Raw genomic sequence first — 15,432 nt, 5'->3', positions numbered from 1 at the left:
GGAACCTTGCTGATCATCTTCCTCTCCTCCCCGGCAGACGCTATGGTAGCGTAGACTCTGCCGCAAACGGACGCAGCGACGCTGAGTCCGCTTCCGAGTCGAGCAGGCGGACCAGCCGCCAGCCTTCCCTTGAGAGCAGGCGGTCCCTAGACCTATCGGATAGGTGGGTCGCTACCTCGTCGTGTGCCATGTGCCGTCGCAGAGTGCTGTGGTCGGTCCTTGCAGCCATGGTGAGGCCAACACCAGTCTCGGCAAGGGCGGCCTCGTGCCGCCGCAGGGTCCCCCTCTCCCCGCCCCGGACCGCCTTGCAGAGGAGCAGCGTTGGGATGCTCCAGGCGTCTCTTGGCCCCGTGGCGTCCCTTCTTGCTGCCGTGCCCCAGTTGATGGGGGCGATGCCCCGGCATCCTGGTCCCGCTCACCAGCACAGCGACCGTCTGGCAGCACTGCTGCCTGTTCCCTGTCATGCCAGTGGGTATGGGAGCTGGGGCCTTGGGGACTCAAATGCCACCCTCTGTTTCTGGTCACCTCCCAGGGAGCACCTGGCTGGGCAAAGGCCTCGTGCGGTGATTTGGGACTGTCACGATGTGCCAAGGGCCCCTCTCCCAGCTCTGGCCAGGACCAGGCCAGGGAGGTGAGGGCTTTCCAGGCATGAGCCGTGTCTCCTGCACCCCTGTGTCCCAAGTCCCCCTTTCTAAGGTACCTGGGTGATGCCAGTACCCCTCCCTGCTGGGACCAGCCTGGGCATCCCCCAGCACCCTCCTCCCTGTGGGGTCCCCTGGCTCCCCACTGCCTGGCCCAGCCACTCTGGGCCCATCCCGTCCCCTTGTCCCCTTCCCCCTTGCCCACCCTTGAGCCCTGGCTGCCGGTGCTGGAGACGTGGTGTCGGCCTCTTCCTAGGCATGTCCCTGTCCTGTCTGCATGTTTGCTTATGTGAGCCTCTCCCCATGGAGCCCCGCGGCCACCCCGTCCCTGGCAGCCTCCTGGGATGCAGGGAGCCCCTCTGCGCCGCTGCTCCCCCAGGGGCAGGAGGCTGTGAGAGGGGGACGCTGGAAGGGCTGGGGGCCAGTGGGGCAGATGGGGCGGTGGGAAGGAGTCTGGCCTGGCAGGAAGAGTGGAGAGGGGACCCCCGGGTAGGGCTGATGTGGTTAAGGGGTTGAGGGGGTGTCCTCGGAGAGGGGGTGCCCGGGAGGTCTACAGGGAGCGCTGGGATGTTAAGTTGGGTGACAGATCTGCGGGTTAGGGGCAGGACGGGGTGTCTGGCAGAAGCAGGAGGCAGGATCTGGCTGGAGGTGCTGCCTGGCTGTGCTCTGCCCCCACCCGTGGCAGGGGTGAGCTGAGGGGACAGACGCCGTACCCTGTGTCCCCACGCTCAGCCCAGGCACAGGCAGGAAGGTCAGACCCCTGAGAGTGCCCCAGCCTGGGGGGCTAGTCCCAGCCCATGGAGTCTCCCGGGTCCATGCCTTCGACTCCCAGGATGAGGAGCCCGGTGCTCACCTAGGGCTGTGCCCCGGGTGGAGTCACACGTGCTCCCACCCGCAGTGCAGGGACCCCAGGGCTCTGGCTGGGGTGGCATGGGGCAGGCAAGGCTGCGGCACGGACCCACGGGAGCCCTGTCCTTGTCTCCCCTCGGCCCCGCAGCCCCACAGGGAGCAGCCGCTACGCCTCGTCGGCCGAGCTGAGCCAGGGCAGCTCCCAGCTGAGCGAGGACTTCGAGAACGAGAGCCTGCGGGACTCGGAGCTGGATGAGCGGGACGGCGACTCCTACCACTCCTGCCACAGCTCTGTCAGCTACCGCAAGGACTCGCCCCGCTGGGAGGAGGAGGACGATGACCTCTATCTGGAGGAGGAGGAAGAGGAGGAGGAAGAGTTCAATGAGGACTACAGTGAGAATGAGGAAGGCTACCCCAAGGAGGAGGAGGAGGAGGAGGACCTACGGGAGCCGGGCACCTACGAAACCCCAGAGCACGATGCCTACACCCCACCGCAGAAATCCCCTGGGCTGCAGCAGCAACAGGTCCCACCGCAGCAGCAGCAACTGCAGCAACCCCAGCTGGTCCCACAGCTGAAGCCGCAGCAGCAGGAAAGGAAGGAGGAGAGGAAAGAGGAGAGGAAGGAGGAGAAGGACACCTCTGCGCCCCAGGAAACCCCAGAGGCCCTCCAGGCCCCGCAGGGAGCGGACGAAGCTCCCCTGCAAGAGGCGGCCCCCGAGCCCGAGCCCCCAAAACCAGCTGAGAGGTAGGAGGGAGATGTTAACCTGTAGTGTCCTTGGGATGGCACTGTGCCTGGTGACACTGAGGATGTTCTGGAGGTGGCCTGGGCCTGGTGCTGGTGCCGCGGTGCCAAAGGGCAGTGCTAGGGACCTTCTGTGGTGTCCGGTGCTTTTCCAGGTGCCTGCGGCATTGGGGGGGGCGGAAATCCCACCCAAGCCACCCAAGCAAGTCTCAGCTCCCTCGGGCCCGCTGCCCTGGCCCAGCCACCAGTGCCACGCTAAGCAGGGGCAGAGCTCAAGGCGTTCGAGATCCTGCCAGGGTTACCGGGGGTGCAGGTTTATAACCTGGGACAAACCTGGGGATGGGGGAAGGGGGGGCTTGGGGCTGCGATTCCTCTCCTCCGGCTCAAGCTATTGGCTCCCTGGATGGAGGGGGTACCCCGGAGCTCGGCATGGTCAGAGGAGGAAATTTCCTTCACAGGAGTCAATCCTCTCCCTAGGCCACTGGTGAAAGCTCATCCGTGGCCTCCTGTGCTGTACAGATGAATTATTTGGTGGCCAGGTCCCTGGTACAGCATGTGAATAATTCATATATCGGTCTCTGCCTTTAATTATTGGACACGTCCATTTTTCCATGGTTTGGTGAGCACCACCGCTTTGCGCAGAGGGGAAGCATGATGAGCTTTTTCGCTCTTTTATTTAGTTTAAATTATAGACCAGAGTTGAGGAATCTCTAATTTAAAAGAATGTGTGATGGGCTGCTTTTAAAAAAATACATATTAAGGCCCAAGGGCTGGCTAGAGTCCTGGTGAAGGTGGCCTAAGTTCATGTCTGCCTGCGGTGCATGTTCTCTGGGCAGGGGGCTTGGGGGGTCCCGCACTGGGGACCACAGATTAGCGCTGAGGACCACCTATTAGCACAGGCAAGGCCCCACAGGGCTGGTTTGGGCAGGTTCATTTCCTGAGCTCCCCGCAGCCTTGTCCCAGCCTGGTTCTGGGCACCCATCTCCAGTGTCACCTCACACCAGGCTCTCCAGGAGGCTGGTATATTTGGAGGATTTATTTTCTTTTCCTCCATGTCTTGATTTTGCAAGAGAGGAGAAAAAAACACCACAAAAACCAGCATGGCCAGGCTGGCAGGTCCCCCTGGGCTTGGAGTCACTGGGGTGTTGGGAGCTCTTAACCCCAGGAGATCCCAGCGTGATGGGAAGTGGCCAGAGGACGTCGTGCTGGGGAGATGAGGCGCAAAGGATGTTTAATCCACGTGCTTGTGTCACCGGCAGTCCCCTGACCCTTTGCTTCTGGAGGGATCCCTCTGTGTCGCTTGGGTGCCTGGGGCAGAGTCTCCCAAGGGAGGGGGAACTCCTGGCTTTACCCCATCGCTCTGCCTTGACTGTGCTGCCCTTTGTAGCAGGACTCGCTACATTTTTAGAGTCCTTCCTGGTAGCAAGAGGGGTTTTTTTGCCATGGCCATACTGGCTCAAGGCCCATCAGGATCCCTAAATTGCAGCCTCAGTCCTCCCCAGGGTGTGGGGGCTGACTCCCCCCTCCCCGGTGCCGTGCTGGGAGGTGAGCAAGGTGTGTGTACTTGCAGGGAGCAGGCAGAGGTGGAGGTGCAGGACCCCAAAGCACGAGCCAAAGCCAACTGGCTGAGAGCCTTCAACAAGGTCTGCATGCAGCTGCAGGAGGTGAGTAACCCTGCGGCCGCCCGCTGCCGGGTCCCAGCGCCGGCTGCGTGCTGGGCTGGGGGCACGGCCCCCTTCCTACGCCCAGGCATCTTCCAGACATGTCCGCTCCCCGATCCCATGGACGTTCCACACCCTGAGGGTAGTGGGGACCTGGGGGGCCCCAACAGTGGTGGCCCCGCAACCCCATTCACGCCAAGCGGGACCCCCATGAGGGGCAGGGAGTGCTGAGGACCTTCTCCTGGTGTGTGCTGCATGCAGTGTGCTGGTGCGAGCCCCTCCGCCCTCTCCCCTGTATTGAGTTGACAATTTTTTGTTCTGTTTTTAGAGTCCATCTTCCATCTTTTCTTTTTGTTTTGGCTCTGGATTCACCCCCTGGGGCTTCGATCCCCCTCCCCACCGCTTCTCTTTTCAGTTGTCCACCACCATGGCCCTTGCACCCGCGTCTCCCCTTCCTGCAGGGAAGGGGTGTAGCCTGCCTGCAGGTAAGCATGTCCAACGGGAACGACCCAGCAACGTGTGTGCCTTCTCCGTGTGTGCGTGTGTGTGTGTGTGTGCAGGGATTGCCCCATGAGGGAGGTATAATTGGCTCTTTCCTCCCTTCTCCCCCAAAATAATCCCCTCCCTGGAAGGGAGGTGGCACTGTGGGACGGTCCCTGCACACACCCCATCCCCGGTGCGCTCTGGCTTTTCCCCACGCTTCTCTCCAACTGGCTGCGGGTCCGTGTGGACCTGCTGAGCCTTTCCAACGATGCTTCTCCAGTCCCCCAAACCCTGAATTCTTGCACGGTGCAGCCATCTCCACTGCTTTGCCAGCCCCAGCCCATCTGCTGAAGCCTGCCCACCACTTGCCCAGCTCAGCCTCTTGAAGATATTTTATTCCCAGTACAAGCTCTTTGCTGGAAAGAGCCCCGTCGTTTTAGGAACACGCTTTTCTCCACCCACCCTGTAAACCCTTTACGTGCTTCCCCGGTGCTGCAGGCGCCGGCTGGGCGCTCAGCTGCCAGCAGCGCCGAGCCCTGGGGAGGGCTGCCACGTGCTCCGGGGACTCAGCGCTGCGCCCGTGACGGCTGCCCCATGTCTTGCAGGCCCGTGGGGACGGCGATGGAGAAGCTAAATCCCTGTGGTTCAAAGGCGGGTGAGTATGTGGGGAAGCCGGTACTTTTTCCCCCCCCGGGGTCTTGTGGGCTGCTCTCCCCTCCTCATTAGGAGGTGATTAATGAGCTCGCCGGGGAGGCTGGCATGGGGAAGCGTTGCTGAGCTGTGGGCATGCGGGGGACCAGATTTTTGGGCTGAATGCTGGTCGCTCAGTGCTTTTGGAGGAGCCAGCAGAGATGCCACTGCTCCGTGTCCCTGAGAGCCGTTGCCGAGGGGGAGAGCGAGGAGGTGAGTGGGTTGGGACGGGACCGAGCTGGGGTGGCAGCTCCCACTTCTCTCCTGCCATCTGGGGCTCGAGTGGTGCCACGGAGAACCCTGAACCTCTCACGCTGTGGGTCTCACCCCCGTCTTGCCCTCACAGGCGGCCCTGCCGCTGACCCAGGCAGAACCTGGCAGATGTCCTGGAGAACCCACCAGATCATGCCAGGGTTTTCTGGCGGACAAGGCTGGAGGCTGTGAAGCGGCATTTCGGCCCGAGCCGCGCTGCCTCGGTTTCTCTTGCAGCAGAACAGCTCGATGCTCACCTTTGGTGTCCCAAAGGGAAACCCCAGTTCTCCCGCTCCACGCTGCAAAGCCAAAGCTAACTGAGCCAAACGGGCTATTTTTTTCCTGCATTTCACTGTCACACCACCGAAGCAAAACATCTTCACATGGGGAAAATCACAGTTTTCTGCCAGAATCCCCTTCCCCCCCCCCAGTTTTTAGTCCAGTGATCCCTGCTCTGGCCGGGGCAGTGGTGCGGATGGGGGTCCCACAGCTGTGTCCCAGGCCACCCCAGGGCTTCCTCTGCAGTCCTGGCCACCAAGTCCTGAGCGAACATGGGGCAATAGCAGGGGGCCCCTCCCTGCCTCCGTTTCCCCTTCCCCGCTGACTCTCGTCTCTCTTACAGGCCTGGTGGTGGGCTGATCATTATAGACAGCATGCCGGACATACGCAAGCGAAAACCCATCCCCCTAGTTAGCGATTTGGTGAGGTTCCTTCTAATGCCTTGCACCACACAGCTGCCGGCTTCGCTCCGCTGCGCCCCGCTGGACTACGCCGCCTGCCCGCCCCGGCCACTGCTTGCCGGGCGCCGGTGCCCTGCTCCCCAGCTGCCTCTAACATGGCTTGTGTTTTCTGTTTTCTTTTCTCTGGCCTGACTTGGCCGTCCCTGGCGGCAGGGGGGCGGCAGTAAGGTTTCTGCGCTGCATTAACAGCATGCCTGACATTAAGCCTGGACGCAAATCTCTCCCTCTAGTCAGCGATCTGGTGAGCACGGGCCTAGGGGTTAAAAAGAGAGCACCCTTGGGTGCTGCCGGTCAGCCCTGCCCAGCCTCCTCCAGCCCCGCCGGCGGTGGGTGGGGGTGTCCCACGCTGTTTTGGGGGTCTCCTGGCCCTGGACCTCGCAGTGGGGAGCTGTGAGGATGGCACAGCTGGGCTTTCCCCACCTGAGGGTGCTTCTCTTTAGCGGAGCTCCACGGCCCTGTCCCTATACCAAGCATCAGCCTAAGGCTTCCCAGGGCTGCGTCTGGTTTCCCATTTTTTTACTGGTGTTGCGTCCCCGGTCCCTTCCTGTCCCACGTGCCATAGGCTCCCTGCAGCTCGGACTGCACTGGTGCTGGGCAGACGGACCCATGTACCAGAGGAGGGGTAGCACTGGCTTTTCGGAGCTGCACAGAGCCTATGCTCTTGTCACCACCATCGTCATGCTGCGCAGCTACAGCCCAGTCCCCATGCTGGGGTCCTATCCAGCCCCTGGGCTGTAATGCACAGGGTCACTCTGCTGTCACCCCCCCCGGTGACGAGAGACAGCAAATTTGGAAACCAGACACCCTTTGCACCCAGAATTAGGTGCCCTTCGCCTCCTTCCCCCTCTCTTTACACCTCGCTGCGTCCACTTTGTGCCCTCCCCGGGGTGCCTCCATCCTGTCCCCAACCTGCCTGCCCTCTCCCATCCTGCTGCCCCCCCTTGCTGCCCTCACCCCAGTGCCCTCCACCCCCCAGCCCGCTCGGGCAGCTGCTGATGCTTCTGCGCTGTGCTGTGTCGGTGTCCGGGTTTTAGGGTGTTGGGTTGTGGGTGGTGATGGGGTGAGCAGAGTGCGGGGGTCAGGCAGGGCCGCTGCCTTTCTCTGCTGGGATTTGGCAGGCTGCAGCCAGCGCTGTGGCTTGGGGTGGGAAACTGGTCCAGCGCTGGGTGAGGGGTTGGTGTTGCCCCAATTCCCACTCGTTCTGGCAGGGAAGGGGCCAGGACTTGCTCTGCTGTGAGGTGGCTTGCACTAACGGCCTTTTATTCCCCCCTCGCCGGCCCTGGCTGCCCGCAGGCAATGGTAAGTGTCCCCCACCCCGGTCTCCCCGGGGCCTCAGACACACGTTGAGAGGCTCTGCCTGCTTTGGTCTCAACTGGGAATGCTGCGAGCTGCTGAACTGGTTCCAGTCTCACTGCACGGCGGGGTGGCACTTTGTAGCCCTGGCATCACTGGGAGCTGAGCTGTCCCCACTGCCAGCCCATGCAGCCAGCACCCACCCCTGTCTGGGGTGGGGGTCCGTCCCAGGCGTTTTACGGCCATTGGGACCCCAAAAGGAGTGCGGGAGGGACACCTCGTGCTCTGCTGGATCTGGGAACTGTGTTTCTTTCCCACAGTCCCTGGTCCAGTCCAGGAAAGCGGGAATCACGTCTGCGCTGGCCTCGAGCACCTTGAACAATGAGGAGCTGGTAGGTGCTGGGGTTGGCTGGGGTGCGAGCGGTCATGGTGGGAAGGCTGAGCCCCAGCCAGCCGGGCCAGCAACGGAGATGGGGGGTCTGTGCCGCACGAGCATCCTCCTCCGGTGATGCCAAAGCAGCCAGGATGCTCACGGCTGCACCTGGGCATGGTGGTGTTTGTCCTCTGCCCTGCTTGTCTGCACCCAGCGGTGACATTGCATGTGGCCCAGCACCTGTGGGTGGGGTGTCCGCACCCTGCTGCACGGCTCAGCTGCCTGAGCTTTTCTCCCCTTCTCTCTTCTGTCCTCGCACAGAAAAACCATGTTTACAAGAAGACCCTGCAAGCCTTAGTGTACCCCATCTCCTGCACAACGCCCCACAACTTTGAGGTGTGGACGGCCACCACCCCCACCTACTGCTATGAGTGCGAGGGGCTGCTGTGGGGCATCGCCCGGCAGGGCATGCGCTGCGCCGAGTGTGGCGTCAAGTGTCACGAGAAGTGCCAGGACCTGCTGAATGCCGACTGCCTGCAGAGTAAGGAGCCGTTGCCTGCAGCCTCAGCCCTTCTCGCTTTGGAGAGGGAGGAGGGAGCGGCCCGGGGAGAGCTGGACTCCTGCCTTGTGCATGGGGGAAAGTGGTGAGCAGGGCAGATCGGTCCTGGGCAAGGTGTAGACTCCTCCAGGTTTGAATTCATTCATGCATGCTGGGCTTGGGGAGCTCTCGGCTCTCTCCTGGGTGCCGCCTGCTCCCCCACCCTGTCTTACTCATGGCTGTTCTCTCCCAGGGGCGGCAGAGAAGAGCTCCAAGCACGGAGCAGAGGACCGGACTCAGAATATCATCATGGTTCTCAAGGACCGCATGAAGATCCGGGAGCGCAACAAGCCGGAGATATTTGAGCTGATCCAGGAGGTGTTTGGGGTCACCAAGACCACACACACACAACAGATGAAGGCAGTGAAGCAGAGTGTCCTGGACGGCACCTCCAAATGGTCGGCCAAGATCAGCATCACGGGTAGGCACCAGTTGCACCCAGCACCATGCGCCGTGGGGGACCACGTGGCTGTCCCCTCGCGCGAGGATGCTGCGTGCTCCAACCCCGCTCCTGCCCCCTCATCCTGCAAAGTGGCTTCAGCCCTTGGGGCTCTGCTGGGGGACGCAAGGTGCCTGTCACGGGGATCTCGGTGTGACTGTGGCACTGACTCCTCTCTCTGTCTGTTCTCTCCGCTATGCGTGCCACGCGTGTGCCTCATGTGGATGGGGGTGCGTGCTGTGCTGTGCCGTGCTGTGCTGCAGTCGTTTGTGCCCAGGGCCTGCAAGCAAAGGATAAGACGGGTTCCAGTGACCCATATGTCACTGTCCAGGTTGGAAAGACAAAAAAAAGGACTAAAACTATCTACGGCAATCTCAACCCGGTCTGGGAGGAGAATTTCCATTTGTAAGTTCACCTCTGGCCCCTCCATCCCCCTTCCCGGCCATTCGCAGTCATGCTGGGCTGCACTGGCTGTCAGCGCGTCCCTGCGGGGTGGTGGGGAGTCAGCTGGGACCTCATCCTGCCCCAGTTGAGGGTGGAGGGGGGCTGCTGGAGTCACTGGGAGTGCTGGTTTTGTGTCATGGAGGGTTTGGCTCCTGGCGATGGGGGCTGATCCAGGCTGCGTTGGGGCTACCTGGGCACAGTGCAGAGCCCTGCCGAGCCCACCAGGGAGGGTTGGTGCCCCCACATCTGCTCTCTTTCCCAGTTCCTGCCTGGTGCTGGGATGGTCCCTCTTGTTTAGGGAAACAGAGGCTGGGGAGAGGCTGGAAAGGTTTCCCTACCCATCCCGGGGCTTGCCCCTTCTTGCCTCCCCAGCGAGTGCCATAACTCCTCTGACCGCATCAAGGTCCGCGTCTGGGACGAAGACGATGACATCAAGTCCCGCGTCAAGCAGCGCTTCAAGAGGGAGTCTGATGACTTCCTGGGCCAGACAATCATCGAGGTCCGGACCCTGAGTGGGGAGATGGACGTCTGGTACAACCTTGGTAATCAGCTGCCCCGGCACGGCCCGCTCGGGGTGGGACCCCCGGCCCTGTGCTCCCGGCGGGGACGTGCTGCCAGCCCCGGCGTGAAGGCTATTTCAGTATATTAGTATAAGCTCTGCTGTTAAAAACACTTAATATCGAAAGCCATCGGGATCAAGTGTTTTCCCAAGATTGTTCTCAAAACCCTTTGCCCAGGAGGTCTGGAGAACCAGCCCTCTGCAGAGGGGAAACTGAGGCACGGAGAGGCCACATCTCTGTAGTGCCTGGAGATACGGCCAAATCCCTCTCTGCAATGCCTTGGTTGCAGTGTACCCTGGCCTGGCTGCACTCAGCGCTGGGCGTCCCCGCCGGCTCCGGCCCCAAGAGCCCCTCCCGTGCTGGAGCCATCTGCCCCTCTTTGGGGCCGGGAGTGAGCAGAGTTGCTCTGGGGAAGCCTCACGTCTCGTCCCCCTCCCTGTACCCCTGCAGACAAGCGGACAGACAAGTCGGCCGTGTCGGGAGCCATCCGGCTGCACATCAGTGTGGAGATCAAAGGCGAGGAGAAGGTGGCTCCCTACCACGTACAGTACACCTGCCTGCACGAGGTGAGCAGCCCAGGCAGGCGCGGGGGGCACGGCCCCCACCCCAGCGATGCCACTGTGCCACCACCGGCCCCGGGGACCTGACGGGACTCATTTGTACCTCCAGAACCTGTTCCACTTTGTGACGGATTTGCAAAACAACGGGGTGGTGAAGATCCCCGACGCCAAGGGGGACGATGCCTGGAAGGTCTACTTTGACGAGACGGCGCAGGAGATTGTGGACGAGTTTGCCATGCGTTACGGGGTGGAGTCCATCTACCAGGCCATGACGTGAGTCCCTCGCCCTCCACCCCGCTCCAAGGGGCTGCACCAGCCCTGGGTGGGGGTGTTACTGTCGGCATCTTCCTCTGCTGCTGCCATTTGCACCCGCCTCACCGCCACGGGTGCAGACATGCTCCCCTAGCTCGCCCCAAACCCGTGCACCCCTTCCTCCCATTCTCCATGCGTGCACCCCAAACCCCGCGCCCCTTCCTACAGGCAGCCCCTCCCGTGGCCCCGCGCCCTCACCTTCCGCCTCCCTCTGCAGGCATTTTGCCTGCCTTTCCTCCAAATACATGTGCCCGGGGGTGCCAGCGGTGATGAGTACCCTACTAGCCAACATCAACGCCTACTATGCCCACACCACGGCTTCCACCAACGTCTCGGCCTCCGACCGCTTTGCCGCTTCCAATTTCGGGGTAAGTCCGATGGTGCGTAAACACTCCTTCCTTCTTCTCTCTCTTCTCTTGGGAGGGGGTGGGGGGCTCGGGGCGCAAAAAGGGCCGTGCAAAACACCCCGCTCCAAACTGCAGCCGGGCAGCAGGGAGGTCAGTCCCTGCTTGCCCCGAAATTCATCCCGCTCCCGTTTTTCAGGAAGGAAAAGAGCCACCGCCTTCCTGGGAGAAGGTCTAAATTTGCTCCCCAAATTATTACGGTGAAACCGCAACTGGAGTCCGAGCGGGCTGGGATGCTGGGCGGCAGCGTGGCAGGAGGGGGAAACCTTGGTGGCAAAATCACAAGTAGGTGGCAAGGAGCCATCCCTGCAGCTCGCCGGGAGTTTTGCATGGCCCTGTGTGCTTTGGGCACACCCCAGGACCGCTGCAAACTCGCCTGGCTGGGCCAGCACCCATGGGTGCCCACTGGGTGCCTCGCTTGTAGCGAGCGGGGCGAGTTTGTGCCGGGGCCGGGTGTGCCCTTGGGGATGTGTGCGAGGAGGGGCTGAGCTCTTGCTCCGGCTCCACCCGTGTCATCCCAGAGGCAGCGGGTGGTTGCTCTGGATGCACACGGGTCGAGCCAGGATCAGTGCCCAGCCCTGGGCCAGGCAAAGTGCTGGGTAGCCAGGGCCGCAGCCAGGGCCGAGCGCTGCTCCAGGCAGCAGCCACTTTGGCTCACCTCCCAGTTCCCGTTGCAGGGGGTAGCTAGAGCCGAGCGAGCTCTGTCTCCGGGTCATGCAGGAGGAGGAAACGGTACGAAAAAAAAGCACCTTTTCTTTAACATGGAGGGTTTTAAAAACTTGTTTCTTTCTCTTTTTTTAGAGAGCCTAAGGTTGGGTCCTAAAGTGCCCGACTGTGTCGCTTTAACCCCGAGTACCCGTCGTGTCCAGTTTTAAAGCGCTGCAGCCGTTCGGTGGCGGGGACGCACGGTCTCGGCCCAGAGCCTGGCTTTGCCGTCTCCGGCGGGCGAGCGCGCCGAAGGTTTGCGGTCGCCAGTGCAGGCTGCGGGCTTGGCCAAGCTGCGGCCAGGCGGGCGCGGGACTCGCTGCCCCGTCCCGTCCCGTTGTCCTCTCTGCCCAGAACTCGGGGAGCTGCTCCGGGCTCTCCAGAGCCCTGTGGGGCAGCCCTGACCTGGTACAGCCGGTGCTGTGGGAGGAACCCAGGGCTCTTGTGGGAAGCCCACGGGGTTTTCCAAAGCCCCCTCCCCCCCCCCCCAGCAGACATGCAAAGTGAAATGCCTCCTGACAGCATTTTGGGGCAGATTGGTTGCTTTGCCCTCAGCTCTGATGCCCGATCTGCAGCCCAACGTGGGATTTGCATCCTCCTGCCCCGCGCTCCCTGGACGGGAGCTGGGCTGAGCTGAATTAAAGCCACTCAGCCCCAGTGGAGACCATCTACCTGGGGCAGTTCCCTGCCCACATCCCTCGATGGAGCCCAGTTGGGCGAGCAAGGAGCCTACGGAGGCCTCCAGCTCCTGGGGGCCATCCTGGCCTTGTCTCGAAGCAGCTCGGCCCCCAAGATGGGTGACCGCTGCAAGAGCCCAGCTGTTCTTGCCCTGCCCTTTTTTCCTGAGCTTTTTGAAAGCTTCAGTCCAGGGGCCCCATGGCCCAGGGGCACAATCCTGCACACCCTCTCCCTGCTCCTGCCCCGAGCCCAGGCTCCGAGGTGTTCAAGTGGGCAGAGCAGATAGAGGAGCCCGTCCCCTCTCCGGCACCGACCGCCAGCGAGAGCAAAGGGGATGTGCGGTGTTGCCTCTCCATCCTGTACCATGCCTGGCACGGCCACGTGTGCCCCGGGAGCCGTCGACGGCTGCCAGTGAGCCCCGGCCACCTGCGAGGACACGCTCTTCTCCGCGGGCATCCCATGCCCGCCCACAGGGCTCTGATGAAGGAAGGAGGGAAGGAAGGACAGCAGGACAGCAGGAAGGAGAGGGATGAGCCGGGGATGGCGCAGGCCAGGCTAGGGGCAGAGAGAGCCAGGGGCAGTGGGGAGGGGGGACGGTCCCTGCCGCCTTTCCCCCGTTTACCTGGCTCTGGGGCATTTCTCCGCAGAAGGAGCGGTTCGTCAAACTCCTCGACCAGCTGCACAACTCGCTGCGGATCGACCTCTCCATGTACCGGGTAAGGTGCCTGCCGTGCCTCAGTTTCCCCACCTGTCTAATAAGGTCTGAAGCAACAGATGGCTGTTTTCTCCCCCTCCACTCACCCCTGTGAGAGTTTTGTGCGCAACTCTGCTCTTTTCTTCCCCTTTGGCAGAACAACTTCCCTGCCAGCAGTCCTGAACGGCTGCAGGATCTCAAGTCCACAGTGGATTTACTGACCAGCATCACCTTCTTTCGGATGAAGGTATTGCTGGGGCCCCACTCGCCCCTTCCTTCTGGTGGGGAGCCTGACCCTCACTGGCCCCAGTTCTCTGCAAGGTTGGGGTCACGCTGGCCTTGTGGTAGCTCCCGGGTGGCTGCGGGTCTGCCTCCAGCGCCGCTCCCTCCCCGCACACCCAGGTCCAGGAGCTGCAGAGCCCCCCACGAGCCAGCCAGGTGGTGAAGGACTGTGTGAAAGCCTGCCTCAACTCCACCTACGAGTACATCTTCAACAACTGTCACGAGCTGTACAGTCGCGAGTACCAGACGGACCCGGTGCGTGGGGCGGGGGGAGCTGGGACGTACTGGGATGCTGGGCGCTGCAGGGGGACCTCGCTGCTCCCCGCTGACTTTCCCCATCCCCTGCCCTTGTCCTTCGCGCGATGCTCCTGCTCCCTTTCCGGAGTGCTCAGCCCCATGCAGAATGAGCCCCAAGCCTTGGGCAGGGTTTAAGCCTCACTGCTGCAGGGTTGAGACCGGGGCCGGACAAGGGGGGGTCTGCATGGGGGCCTCCAGGGTGTTCCCAGAGCCCTCCTGCCTCCTCATCAGCCCTGCCACGAAATCCAGCCCCGCGGGTGGGGTGACCGGAGCCTCCGCTGTGTCCCCATCACTCCAGACTAAGAAAGGCGAGGTGCCCCCCGAGGAGCAGGGCCCCAGCATCAAAAACCTGGACTTCTGGTCCAAGCTCATCACCCTGATAGTCTCCATTATCGAGGAGGACAAGAACTCCTACACGCCCTGCCTGAACCAGTGAGTAGGTGCTGGGAAAGGGGACCCTGCTTTGCACCCCGGGGGAATGCCGACACGGTGGCAATGGTAGCTTTAGTCCTTTGGAAGTGGGTTGTAACATCCATTCTACAGATGGGGAAACTGAGGCAGGCGGGAGGTGTAGGGGGGATGTATCTCCAAGTGGAGGGCTGGTCTACCCTGTGTCCGCGCTTTCCCCCCGCCCCAGGTTCCCTCAGGAACTGAACGTGGGGAAGATCAGCGCCGAGGTGATGTGGAACCTCTTTGCTCAGGACATGAAGTATGCGATGGAGGGTGAGTCCCCTCACACTGCCCCGAGCCAGGTCGGGGAACCGGGCAGGAGCTGCCCTCTGCTCCCACCTCGCCTGTTCCCTGGGCAAACCCATTTCACCCCCTCATCAACACGATGCCTAGCTTAAATCCTACTCGAGAAGCACTTCCATCTTCACCCCATTACCCTGGCATCCCTGGAGCTGCCCTTGGAGCAGCCGCTCCCCAGCTTTGGGGCTTGAAGCAACCCCCGCGCGCACTCGCCTTCCCCGTGCAGAGCACGACAAGCACCGCCTGTGCAAGAGCGCGGACTACATGAACCTGCACTTCAAGGTGAAGTGGCTGTACAATGAGTATGTCACCGAGCTGCCCTCCTTCAAGACCCGTGTGCCCGAGTACCCCGCGTGAGTGCAGCCCTCGGGGGGAGGCAGGGGAGGGGGTGCTTGTGCCCCAGGGGCTGGCCGGCCTCACTGGGGACGGGCCTCTCTTCCAGCTGGTTCGAGCCCTTTGTTATCCAGTGGCTGGATGAGAACGAAGAGGTGTCACGGGATTTCCTGCATGGAGCACTGGAGCGGGACAAGAAGGATGGGGTACGAACAGGACTGTCAGTGGGCACAGGAGCTGCAGCTGGGGGTGGGCGAGGGGCTTGTTCCTCGATGCCCAGTGTGTCCCCATCGGGGCCAAAATCTGCCCTCCCTGCCACCTGCTGACACTGCCTCTCACTCCCCCAGTTCCAGCAGACGTCAGAGCACGCACTCTTCTCTTGCTCTGTGGTGGACGTCTTCTCCCAGCTCAACCAGAGCTTTGAGATCATCAAGAAGCTCGAGTGCCCTGACCCCCAGATTGTTGGGCACTACATGCGAAGGTTTGCCAAGGTGGGCAGCTGCCGGGGCGGAGGCCGTTGGGCCAACAGCACCCCTGGGACCCTGGTCCCACCCAGCCCTGGCTCAGGGCTCCTGGGCTCTCTCTGCCACCTCCCATCCAGCTGCAGGCAGCAGCATCGGGCACAGATTGCACCACCTCTAACAGTGATGCT

General features: G+C 62.2%; 1 protein-coding gene across 1 annotated transcript in view; it reads left to right on the top strand.

Annotated features, from left to right (window-relative positions):
• Nucleotides 1-15,432, top strand: part of LOC127025498 (protein unc-13 homolog A-like) — a 35,575-nt gene that overhangs the window by 8,235 nt on the left and 11,908 nt on the right. Inside the window, 22 exon segments of the mRNA XM_050910517.1 lie at nt 38-163; nt 1,639-2,235; nt 3,803-3,896; nt 4,982-5,031; nt 6,212-6,299; nt 7,352-7,357; nt 7,672-7,743; nt 8,046-8,265; nt 8,516-8,743; nt 9,025-9,166; nt 9,578-9,747; nt 10,216-10,331; nt 10,435-10,598; nt 10,855-11,017; nt 13,072-13,140; nt 13,276-13,365; nt 13,521-13,655; nt 13,996-14,129; nt 14,335-14,420; nt 14,674-14,800; nt 14,890-14,986; nt 15,128-15,271. Coding sequence (XP_050766474.1) covers nt 38-163; nt 1,639-2,235; nt 3,803-3,896; nt 4,982-5,031; nt 6,212-6,299; nt 7,352-7,357; nt 7,672-7,743; nt 8,046-8,265; nt 8,516-8,743; nt 9,025-9,166; nt 9,578-9,747; nt 10,216-10,331; nt 10,435-10,598; nt 10,855-11,017; nt 13,072-13,140; nt 13,276-13,365; nt 13,521-13,655; nt 13,996-14,129; nt 14,335-14,420; nt 14,674-14,800; nt 14,890-14,986; nt 15,128-15,271 — 3,118 coding nt within the window.

The sequence above is a fragment of the Gymnogyps californianus genome, chromosome 24 (assembly GCF_018139145.2).
Source record: "Gymnogyps californianus isolate 813 chromosome 24, ASM1813914v2, whole genome shotgun sequence".
In the NCBI taxonomy this organism is placed as follows: domain Eukaryota; kingdom Metazoa; phylum Chordata; class Aves; order Accipitriformes; family Cathartidae; genus Gymnogyps; species Gymnogyps californianus.
The sequence above is the reverse complement of the archived record's forward strand: the minus strand, read 5'-3'. Positions and strand labels throughout refer to the sequence as shown.